The 11585-nt window shown below is 55.2% G+C and overlaps 1 protein-coding gene across 1 annotated transcript; it reads right to left on the bottom strand.

The window, feature by feature from the left end:
• Positions 1-3127: 3127 nt before the first annotated feature.
• Positions 3128-5466, bottom strand: MED26 (mediator complex subunit 26). Its single transcript, XM_013007959.3, has 3 exons — positions 5440-5466; positions 5071-5145; positions 3128-4784 (listed from the first exon to the last, which is right to left on the bottom strand). The coding sequence occupies exons 1-3, from the start codon at positions 5464-5466 to the stop codon at positions 3144-3146; spliced, it is 1743 nt and encodes a 580-aa protein (XP_012863413.2). The 3' UTR covers positions 3128-3143.
• Positions 5467-11585: the final 6119 nt, after the last annotated feature.

Raw genomic sequence — 11585 nt, 5'->3', positions numbered from 1 at the left:
AGGACAGCCACCCTCGGTGGCGGGAGGGGTGGAGGGCAAGAAAGCAGGTCGTGAAAATGCCCTTCCGTCTTTCTGACAGAACGGTGCGGCAGATGTCGGCGGGTCCACGCGAGAGAGCAGGCGCACCTGGCAGCCTCTGCGGCCGTGGGTCTGTCTCCAGGCTGTGCCGTGCGGGATGTGTCGGCGTTGACTCGGGCCCCGGGGCCCGACCAGGCCAGCGGGGCAAGGCGAGAAGTTACCAGCAAGAGGATATCGTTCGACTAAAAGGACTTTCATTTGTTCCAGAAGTCATGTGCATCCAGCTATTTGGGGGCCGGGAGAGGGCGGTCAGAATTCGGAGTCTATTTAAGGAATTTAGGAAGTTGAGGGTGGGAATTGTAGTTTCCCCCTTGCATTCTCAAAGCCTGGAATTACCCAGGGTTTTACTGGGTATTCGGGGCTCCCTGCGGGTGGGGTGGAGGAGCAACCACCTGCTGGAAGCTTGGCACAAGATGCTTATGGGGTGCCAACCTCTGCACCCCAGTATCTTCCTGCGATCCTGTTAAGAGCAGTTACTTTAGCAGGTCGCCGGCAGCACCTTAACTCTCATCTCTTGTGAGACAGGCAGAGGGGCTGAGGAGCCCAAGTCTTGGTGTGGTGCCACTAAGGTTCAATGGGGGCTCATGGCGTGTTCTGTGGTGTGCTCAATTTTTATCATCGGTTAGATTTTACGTCAACTTGTACATGGATGACAGGCGCTCTGGGCTGCTAACCGCAAGGTCAGTTGTTCAGAATCACCAGCCCCACCAGTGGCTCCACAGAACGGTGGGGCTTTCTACTCCTGTTAGAGGTTCAGCCTCAGAAACTTACAAGGGCAGTTCTACCCTGCCCTATAGGGTTACTATGAGTGGGCTATGAGTTGGCATGACTCCGTGGCAATAAGTTTGGTTTGATGAGTTTTGTACTTGGATGAAAGTGTAGGGGTGGGGAAAGAAAGGTGCAGGGGTGGAGTCTAACCTATCAATTAGGTCACTATAACACCATCTTGGAGGCGTGGCCTCCACAAATAGGGAAATTGGGACCCTCTCTCCACCCTTTGACTTGCTATGTCTATGCCTAGGGTGGTCCCCACGTAGGCCTAGCCATTTTCCCAGACCTTGGATTCGCCCAACTCTGTACCCACCGGCCTGAGGTTTTTCTGCTTCCTGCTTAACAGCCTGCCTGCAGTTTCCCGAATCTGAAGAGGGCCTCTGGCTCGCATGGGACCCATGGACTTGAGTTGGACTGGGCTGGCTACTTGATGTAAAGCTCATTCCATTGTACATATGACTGTCACTGGTTTTATTACTCTAGACCACCCAACCTAACAGAGCCCTTATAACTCTAGGGCAGAACTGGGGACGTATCTGCACGACTTAAGCATCAGCCCAGAGCCACACAGCTTGTAGCTGGCAGTCATGCACCAGAGACATCTGAAACCTGGTAACCCTGAAAGTCAGGTGCCGGGCTGGCTGGGGTCCTGTAGGCTGGTGCAGTTGAACACCATTTCTCTTAAGGGAGAGCTGTGAGATTAAACTAGATGACCTACTCCAGAATGACAAAAGTCCAGAAAACCAAAGTCTGTATACTTAGGGTGTCAAGAGTGATCACTGTACATACAACCAGTTAAAAACCAACAGGAGCACCAGTCAGACACTAAGCCCCACCTACTACATGCTGGATGGATACACACATACACACATGGGGCGGGGGCGGCACACATCACACACTTCAGATTCTGCCTTTTCTACTGGACAGACAGCCTCCTCCTCCCACGTCTCTGATCTGGGGGTGGAGGGCAGTGAAGGCAATGTCCACACAGGGGACTGGACTGTCTGGTCCCCTGCCTTGGTGTCACAGGGTCCTTAGGTCTGAGCCTGCTTCCAGGTATCTGGGGCAGGGTAGGTGAGTGTGGACAGTAATATGCTTCCCTGGGACCCCAGGTTGGGCACCCAAATCTAAGAGGCAACCCAGAGAGGAGAGGGCAAACGTGTGACATCTGAAAGCAGATGGCCAACTTCCGCCAGTACCTGGTGTGCCTCCCCTTTGGCTGGCTGGTGGGGGTGGGGTCTAACTGTAGGCCTTCCAGCTCACTCACATTCAGACAAAGACTGCGTGTGTTGGTCAGCCTAGGCTGCCAAGCACCTAATCAGAAACCACTTCCAGGCTGGTTTGTGCAAATGTTTTTTTTTATTTCCACATTTATATCACAAGGTGTCCACTTACTGGACCAAATAGCAAAGTTGCCTCTTCTGTGTCCTGGGGACCCAGAAGTCTAGGTACTGTACATTCACTAAGGCTCCTTGTTTTTGCAGTTCGCATTTCTGACAGATAACCATAAGGCAAACAACTCTACAGGAATGCTCGCGAGTGTTTCCAGCCCAGACAGGCCACCTCGGCCCAGCACAGCGCACAGCTCAGCAGCACCCATGTGCCACTGTGGGGTTTTAGGGTGGAGCACTCTAGAAAGAGGATTTTCTAGAGATACTGGAAAGGGGGTGGTTTAGATGAGGGGGAATGAAGGAAAGTTGTCTGGCTGGTGCTCAGATGGAACGGGGAGAAAATTAACTCTTGAAAAACGAAATTTCTGCAGCATTTCCTTAGAAACAGGATTGTAACTGAAACCAGATATTAACGTGTGGCTACCTGGGGAACATGGGCTCTAACTGGTGGCCGCCTCGTGCCACCAGGCCCCAGGGGGCTGGGAACAAGGCTCAGCCACGACTGGGTGGGAGCAAGCGGCAGTGGACAACAACCATGCTCCCTTCCCATGTCCCAGCAGCCTTAGGGCCAAACAACAACACAAACAATGCAAATAAATAAGACGCGTGCTCTTGGTTCTGACAAAGGTAACATCTCCCACAAGTGTTCTGTGCCTGCCTGCAGCGGTGCCCTGCCCTTGTGGTCGGGTTGTCTGCACCGTCACCGGCGGGACCCTCATGCCTCCAGCTGACCTCTGGAACTCGCTTTGCCGTCCTTCCCGCAGTCCTTCCTATGCAAGGTTGTTAGTAAACTGGTAGCAGCATTTCACAAAAGAAGGAGAGTTGGGGGACAGTATGCCAGGGCACCGCCCACCCCAGGTGCCTTCCCCAGGCCTCCACACCCACCCTCCGCCCACCCGGCAGTCAGTCCAAGCAGACATAAGGCAGAATGTTCAGGTGCCCGTCGTCACCATGTGGGTCGAGGGCTATGCACTGCGTCCAATCATACCAGGTACCCTGTGTGTCAAAACACCCGTTCACGCCCGGCCACTGGTGGGCCTGGATGCGCTCCAGGTCGGCCGGCGTGACCTCCCGCGTGCACCCCGGCAGGTCCGCAGGCGGGCTGTGTGGTGCCAGCACGTGTGTGTCTCGGGCGACGTGTCGCTTGGCGCTCTCCTCCTGTCGCAGATACTCGGACATGAAGTGGTGGGCGCCTGGCGTCTGGGCGCCCGAGGACGACAGCAGGCTGCTCTGTCGGCTCAGGTAGGACTGGATCATCTCATTGCGCGACAGCTCCTGCCAGTTTGTCTGCTCAAAAGGGCTCTGAAGGCCGCCTTTGGGCTCCTGTGCGTCCGGTTCAGTCCGAGGGGGCTCGGGGCGCGTAGGGCTCTCTGCCTGCACGGGCTCCTTCTGGGTCAGAGGTTTTATCTGTCTCGTCATGGGGTCAAAGGTGAGCTTGCGCTCTTTTAACCTCACAGGCTTGACGCCTGCCTCAGGCCCCTGCCCATCCAAGTTCACTGTGTAGTCTCGTGGTCTGTATCGCTTTTTCTTCCTGCTCTCCGAGCCACCAGAGGAGGCGGCATCACTGTCCACCCTAGAGGAGTCTGGGGACAGGCCTGCTCGCAAGAGTAGTGGTGGCTCAGCTGGTGGCAGCCCTGCCTTGCAGCCCGGCCCTGCCAGCCTCTGGTGGCCCTCTGGCTGGTCAGGCCAGCATCCTGGGCTTTCTGCATTGGACAGTAGCTCCAGCCGCCGGACGGGGGGCGTGAGAGGCTGTGCCAATGGGAGCGGCGTGGGCGCCTGCGTGGCCTCCAGTGATAGAAGCCGCGGTGAGGAGCTGGGCGCAGAGCCCTTGGGCACATGCATGCCCCGCTGCCGGGCCACGGGGCCCTCTTGCCGTGAGTTCCGAGGGCTGAAGGAGCAGCGGGAGGGTGCCCGGGGGTGGGGTGGCCCTGGGGTCTCGTCCACCCTGTCCAGTGGCTGCAGCGCAGCGGCCTTGACCCCCAGGCCCGGGCCCGGAGAACTGGTGTTGGGCCTTACAGGGTGAATGGGGATCCAGTTGCTGTGCTTGTCGTTCTCGCCAGGATCCAGGTGGCCGCCCTCAGGGCCCGTGTGCCCACTGCCATCCAGTGGACCAGTGAAGCTCTCTGGGCTCCCGCTGATCCCATTGGTGGGCAGGGGGGATGAGTTGGGGGCCAGGGGCTCATGACTAGCCTTGGTGGCCTTAGGTGGTGGCCCAGGGTGGCCCAGGTCCCGCTGGTCCCCACGGCGCTTGCGGCTGCCTGGCCTGTCCAGCCGCTGCCCGGGCAGCCTTTGGATGTCATTGCGGCTCTTCAGGTCATGGATGCTCCGGGGCCCCGCGGCCACTCCCACCTCAGGGCGGCAGTTGTGAGCACCCCCGTTGGCAGATCCTGGGGCACCAGACAGCCCACGCAGAGCCGCCTCACCCTGGTGCACGGGCTCGATGAGTTTCTGCCAGCTCCGCAGCAGCTTCTTGGCCCTCTTGGCCAGCTCCTCGTTCTTGGTCTTCTTTCGGACGTCGTTGATGAGCTTCCCCAGCCGTGTCTCCTGCAACAGAGTGGGTGGTGAGCGCCTGGCCCGCCCAGGAGAGGCTACCCCAGCCAGGGGGCCCCATAACAGCTCCATCCCAAGACCGATGCCAGGGGCTCCCACCTAGAGAGGTCCAACTTTAGGGGTGCAGCCCCCCACAGTCCCTGCAGGGCCTTGAGGGGTAGGTCTGTCTGAGAGCTGTCATGTGGGGCAGCACCTCACTCAGTCCTCAGAGGAACCATTAAGGCACACTCTCATTCACAGGGACAGGCTTGGGGATGCTGGGGACTTGGTATGCACTCACCTCCAGCGCCTCTTTGGTGATGGGATATTTCTCCAGACTGGAGATGACTTCCAACACCGCCACCATGTTCCGGATCTGCAAGACAAGAGCTGCCATCAGCACTGTTCTTGGCAAGTGCCCAAAGCCAACACAGCTCCCAGTGCCCCCCACCCCACCCCCCACCCCTTCCCAGCTTCCAGACAGGCCCTCTCTGGGCAGTAAAACAAGGGCAGACGCAGAGCTGGGGAGCGAGCAGGGCAATGCGCTGAGCCCCAAGTAGGCAGATATGGTGATGGCCCAGATGCAGACATGGAGTGGGAACAGCATTTCTCCGTAGGTGGCAGAATTTTCTAAAACACTGCACAGGCCTGTGGATGGACTCAACCCCACTAACGGGTACTCTGAGATGGCTAACATGGTCGCTTTTCATGTTAACACATACTGTATTTTTGCTGAGAACACAGCAGACCATACCCCAGCCCCTCAGTTCCAGACATCACGATCAGTGATGTTAGACACATCTCTTCACACGGTGTCAACAGTTTCCTTATTTCTGTTCTAGTTGCTTCACTCTCATTAATTTGTCCCGAAACAGTTTTTAAAACAGGATCAAAACATTTCAACACCAACAGATGGAGGCTCAGTCTCCCTAACAATGAGGAAAGTGCCACTGAAGGCTGGGCCCCAAATACGGCCCAGCAGAAACGCCTTCTGGGAAGCTTGGTGCTGAGGGTGCCGCCAGCTTCGGGTCTAGTGTGACCCAGCATGTCCAGCCCCGCTCCAAGCTATGAGCTGGCCCGGCTCCAAGCACTTGATACCTGTTAGTTCCTTCACACAGTACAACTACTCCTGGGTGCACAGAGTACCCGCTGTGTAGACGGGTCCTAAAAAGGTCTCCCCAAAGCCCCTGTTCAAGCCCAGCACTTTGCCCAGGAGAACGGCTGCTCTGCAGACCAGACTGGGAGATGTGAATGAGAAGACACACAGCAGAGCAGCCACAAGGGGTCATTAAGAGTCACAAGACTCAACAGATAGGTTCCTGCAGGACCCGCTCAGCAGTGGGGAACCACAGCCGCTCCTCCTGGGCCAATTCCTAGCCCAGAGGGAAAAACCCAGCCCCAGTGATTCCAATGAGATCCAACAGTAAACGCTAAGGAGACACAGAGATGGAAACGGAAACACTGAAACGCTGACTCTTTGTACAAGCAGCACAGGCCATCCTTGCAGTCTTGGGGCCCACACATACATCTCTTGGGCCCCAAAGCACTAAGCGGAGGAAAAAGTACCGACAAAGTGGACTTCCTCAAAATCAAGAAGCTCTGCAGGGTGAAGTGAGCAGGCAAGTCACAGCTGGGGGGTAAACAAGGACCCAATAAAGTCCCCAGACCAAACAAGTACCCACGAAAGACATGGAGGCACAAATAGAGAGACGGAGCTCTCCCCGAAGTTCAGCAATAACCCCTCAAGCTACAGCCTTCCAGGGGCTCTGGGAGGCCGCAAGTGTGTGTTTGTGGAAAGGGGGAGCGGAGACCCACTAAATAGAAGGTTGTGATGTGCCCCTATGATGGGCAGTGTGCACAATCTACACTGCAAATGTTGGGGAACCCTGCAGGGGTAAAAGGCCCTGAGAACCCTCGCGGCACAGTGGGTTATGAGTCAGTAGTTCGAAACCTACCAGGCTCTCCAAGGGGCACAGATGAGACTGACAGCCTCGGAAACTCATAGGGGCAGGCCTGCCATGTCCTACAGGGTTGCTCAGTCAGAAGTGATTTGATGGCAGCAGGTGTTTCAGCGAGAGGACGCAGATGCAGCACAAAGGGCACACAGTCTCAGCACCATCTCTGCTGGTTTCTGGAACATCCCTGGCATATACAAGCAGGTAGACAAACGATACACTTGTCCAGGGGACACCTGGGTACGCATCCCAGTCATTACGGAAGAGGTTACAATAGAGGGCCCTGAGACCTGAGTGTGGCTGACTGAGCACAAACAGAAACATGCATCCTTGCCTGCAGGTGAGAGAGATTGCTGCGGCCCACTGCCTGACAACCACATCCTCGCAGGACTAAGGACTTGGGGTTCCCGTCACTATCAGAACACGCCATCGCACATAGGCAGCTTCCACAACATGCCTTCATTATCAGTTGTTGTTAGGGGCCATGAGGTCATTTCCAACTCATGGCGATCCTATGCACAACAGGGAGAAACAATCCCCCAACTCTGTGCCGTCCTCACACTTGTTCCTGTGCCTGAGCCTATAGCTGCAGCCACTGTGTTAACCCTCTCTTTCACTGTCCCTCCACCTTACTAAGCATGGTGTCCTTCTCCAGGGACTGCTCTCTCCTGAAAACATGCCCACAGTCTGTGGGGTGAAACCCTGCCATCCTTGCCTCTGAGGAGCACTCTGTCCAGCACCGCAGTGAGATGCACGAGTCTCTTTCGGTCCTCCACAGTCCGTGTCTAGCTTTCACATGCACACAAGGCAGCTGAGAGTACCATGGCTGTCTTACCCTGCTCCTGTTCGGAGGCAGGTGTCTGGGGAGGGTCTTGGTCTCTTGGCCCACATGCTCTCAGCCTCTAGGGTTCCCGGGCTTCTGGCCTCCCAGGATCTCCCCCAAGATCTGCACATGTGGGTGCTCTTTTCCATGTGGTTGTTTGGGCCCAGTTGTGAACCCAATTGAGACTATAAAACCTGAAACTTATCCTGTCCTTCATAAAAACCCACTTGGTTACAAAACAGCTTCGGCGTGAATTCTTTCATCGTGTGAAGCCAAGTACCAAGGTATTACCCACTCGAGAAACCTCACATTGTGGTCCTGTGTGACTTGGATACACCTTAAGGTAAGCCCGGTTGGGATACTTCCCTGGAGCACCCCTCCCCCACCCCCTTCTTGCCTCACTGAGGTGCTTCCGGATTTCCACCTCACCATCCTTGAGAGACTGAGAAACTGGTGGCTCGGTCAAACTTTCTGGTTCGAACTTTCTAAGTGTTGGCGTGCAGTCTGGAAAAGATGCCGGCCTCTGTAGGAGGGGAGATGGGACCTTTTGCACCCAGACACGGCTGCTGCTGTCCCCCGGGATCATGCCCTTTGGGGCCATGTGAGATATACTTCACCCTGGGGCCATGTGTAACATGGGCAATGAAGGATCTGTCCCCATTGTATCCTGTCTAATTGGCATAGATCTGGAACACCACCTGGCCTCAGTACCTTCTAGGGATGACGAGAGGGAAGCCTAGGCTCAGGAGAAGAACGTTAAGTGTGCACAGGTACTGGTTGCTAACCAATGCCCATTAACTGCCTCGCAGGTTTCCAAGACCCCTGAACAAGGCACCAGGTGTCATGGCTGCCATCGCCTTGTTAGGGATTGCCCTAACAAGGATAGGCCTCCATGAGGGCATGCTACCACTGCAAACAAACTGGCCATTGGGCAGAGCTCTGTCCTATGAGAGATACCCAGGAGGGGAGCTGCCCCCAGGCGAGTGAGCAGCTGCTAACTGAGGGTTGAAACGGCCAGGCCTGGGCGGCCCAGCAGCAAGAGATCCCTGTGACTGGTCGGAGCCTCGGTTCCAGGGCAACGTGCTTGGATCTACCATTCACAGGTAAAACCATGGAAGTCGTCTCAACCAGACCCCTCAGAAGCGGAGCAAACAGACAAGTACTCCTGTGAACCACTGGATGGTCTTGATGGTGTTTCACCGACACCCAGAGACAGAAGTGAAAGAGAATGCAAATGGTTTTTCTTCCGTGAGTGTTTTCTGGGACGAAAAGAACAACTGATGCCTTGGCATGGGGGATGGGAGGACAATTCAGAGACCTCTTTTCAGTTGCAGAGATTATCAGAAACATCAAAGACCTTGCTGATTCATGAGTGTATCAATTGTTGCCTTTCTGAGACGCATAACAATTTCTACCATGGTTGCAGTTACAGCATCAATTGATGCTGAAATGTGACTGGAACATTAGACTTTTTTATATCTACTGCTTCTATAGAAGGATCTGGTGTACAGAGAGCAGACATGTCATATCCATAGCCCTTCTGAACTTAAAACATAAAAGGGGATTGTGGACAACCAAGGACCTGGAAGGGAGTGTATGCAGCCTGATGTCTACCCTCATAACCACAGGGCTAGAAAGGCTGGCCCTAGTATTAGAAAAAGAACTCCACAATTCTGAGATAGAGAGAGCGTCAAATACACATTCTCCAGATGGAAAGATGGCCCCACAATAGCCGTCCATGAAAAGGTTACTACAAAGATGTTTCCTATGAGCACATGGTAGCTCACTAAGAGGCTGAAGAGTACCTATCTTTGAAAAGCAACCAGGTTCTTTGGTCCTCCCGCTCAAGGAGCCTGACCCTCCCAGGGAAGGCGCAGTGCACTCTATGTGATGGCGTTTGATATTTATCATAGGGTGTTACCTGGTGGACTCGGGGGACATTCAAGGTTAAGACACTGCCCATGCTATTGTGTATGTGCCTGCTGGGGCTTGCCTGCCTTGCTACTATATATATTTGCAGTTAAATTATAAAAATTCTCTCGCTCTGAACAGAAAAAAGAAAAATATATACCATGGTTTGGGTCAGGCCTCCAAGATATGTTCTTGCTTTTCAATATTCTAAAGAGGTTTACTGCAACAGATATACCTAATGCAACATGTCTTTTGATCTCTTGACTGCTGCCTTCCATGAGCTGATTGTGGATGCAAGCAAGACAAAATCCTTGACAACTTCAACCTTTTCTTCATTTATCATGATGTGTGGTTTTCTGTACATTGAGTTATAATCTGTACTGAAGGCTGCAGTCCTCAGTTGAGCAGGTAGGAAGTGGGTGACAGACTAGTGTCATAGGTGGAGGGTCTCCATTCAGATTTAGTACCTGTAGCTATGGGGGTCCCCATTTTCTGGAGGTCCCTGGTTCCTCCATCTCTAATCCAGCTTTGGCAAGTCCTGGCTATCTCTCTGACCCACTGAGATGGTGGTAGTGACTCTCCTCATAGCCTCCTGCCATGGAAGGGGTCGCACTGAAATGTCTTCTTTAGCATAAAGGTGACCAGTTAGTAGGAAAAATTGAGAGGTCACCTTAATACATCTGCACCTCTTCCCATGGTGCAGGTGCTTCCCAAGTGTCTGCTGGCATCTAAGGGACACCAGTTGGCTGGAGGTCTGGACCAGTGTGCCTTGATAGGCAGGGACTAGGCAGGTCCCGGACAACAAAGCTAGCCCACTTCCCGGTGCTGGCACCGGTAGGCATGGCACGGGTAGCACAGAGTGTCCTTGTCTTGGGGCGGACATCCTCCAGTCCTCCCGCTGCCAGATGGCCAAAGAAGCAGGACACCTGGAGCTGTGGAGGTGAAAGGTCAGGTGACCAGGCTGCTGGACTGTTGGCCCAGGAACTAGATGGTCTGCCTGCTGCCTATATGACACAGCCAGTCCCACCATGTGCAGTTGACCCCCCAGGATGGATGTAGGGCTTTCTGGTACAATGCCCACTGAGTAGTGCCTCAGAGTGGGGTATGCTGGGACGGAGGTCCGGCAGGTTGCCCCAGGGAGGAGCCTCCCTCAGAGGTACCCGTGGAAAGCTTGAGGGGCACAATGGAAAAGGCCCCACCGATCCTGGTGCAGAGCAACTGTGCAGTGAGGCCAGTACAGGGGCCAGGATAGGAAGTTTCAGCAAGAGCAGGGTCTGTGTTCATGGGGAGCTGTGAGGGGTTGTCAAGTGACCCTCCAAATGAGGAAGTAGACAGGGCTGGGGAAGGGGTGTGAGGCTGGCACCTGGCTTGCCCTGACCCTGTAAGCCCAGTGTCTCAGTCCGCCTTGTCCCTCCAGCCTCGGTTTGTATGAGACTGTGGCCCTTGCCAACCCCCTCAGAACCTCCCCGGCTGGGAACCACCACAGAGCACAGCACTGCCCACTCCAACCTCGGCTTCCTCAGGTGACCTGCCCACTACACTAGGAGCTCAGACCCAGGTCTTAGGGATGGGGCAGCAGCCGCTCCTGCCCTGCCCACCCCAAGCAGGCCCCAGTAGCCTGTGCTAAGCTAGGACTCTATCTCCTCCTTGCCAGCAGCTTCCCTCCAAATCCCAGGAAGCCACCTGTACTCAGAAACCCTGCCCACAGCAAGAAGAATGGTCACCAAAGCCACCCCTGCTGAGGGGACCCATAGCCCCAGGCCTGAGACAGGCCCCCCCACCCAGAGCAGCCCTCAGCCAGGCCTAAACTACGGCATGTGGGCGGTTCTGGGCTGATCTTCATCGGGAACCAAGACTACGCTCTGGTGTCTGTGTGGACGTGCACTCATTGCCCTCTACATCCAGAGCCGCCCCCCACCCCCCGAAACCTCCGCCTCCAGGAACAGCAGGTGTGCAATCCTCAAAAAGGGGGGGACTCTGGCCCTAGCATTGACTGCAGCCCACAGGCGAGCTGGGGTGCAGAGGTTCAACAGCCATCCTGTGGGAAGCCGTCCGTCACCACTTTAACACCCACTTTACAGACGACACTGACCTGTCCTGCTGAAGGTGGACCTGTACCTTCCCACC

This window comes from Echinops telfairi, unplaced genomic scaffold (assembly GCF_000313985.2).
Source record: "Echinops telfairi isolate 266 unplaced genomic scaffold, ASM31398v2 ScPeMD7_30;HRSCAF=105, whole genome shotgun sequence".
In the NCBI taxonomy this organism is placed as follows: Eukaryota; Metazoa; Chordata; class Mammalia; order Afrosoricida; family Tenrecidae; genus Echinops; species Echinops telfairi.
The sequence above is the reverse complement of the archived record's forward strand: the minus strand, read 5'-3'. Positions and strand labels throughout refer to the sequence as shown.

What these genes read in the sequence shown, in the direction of transcription:
- MED26 (XM_013007959.3), bottom strand. Translation starts at nt 5,466, where the DNA reads ATGTTAGCCATCTCAGAGTACCCGTTA. An exon ending in CCATCTCAGAGTACCCGTTA is followed by an intron (nt 5,146 to 5,439) that starts GTGGGGTTGAGT and finishes CTTGTCTTGCAG; the next exon opens with ATCCGGAACATGGTGGCGGT. An exon ending in TCACCAAAGAGGCGCTGGAG is followed by an intron (nt 4,785 to 5,070) that starts GTGAGTGCATAC and finishes ACTCTGTTGCAG; the next exon opens with GAGACACGGCTGGGGAAGCT.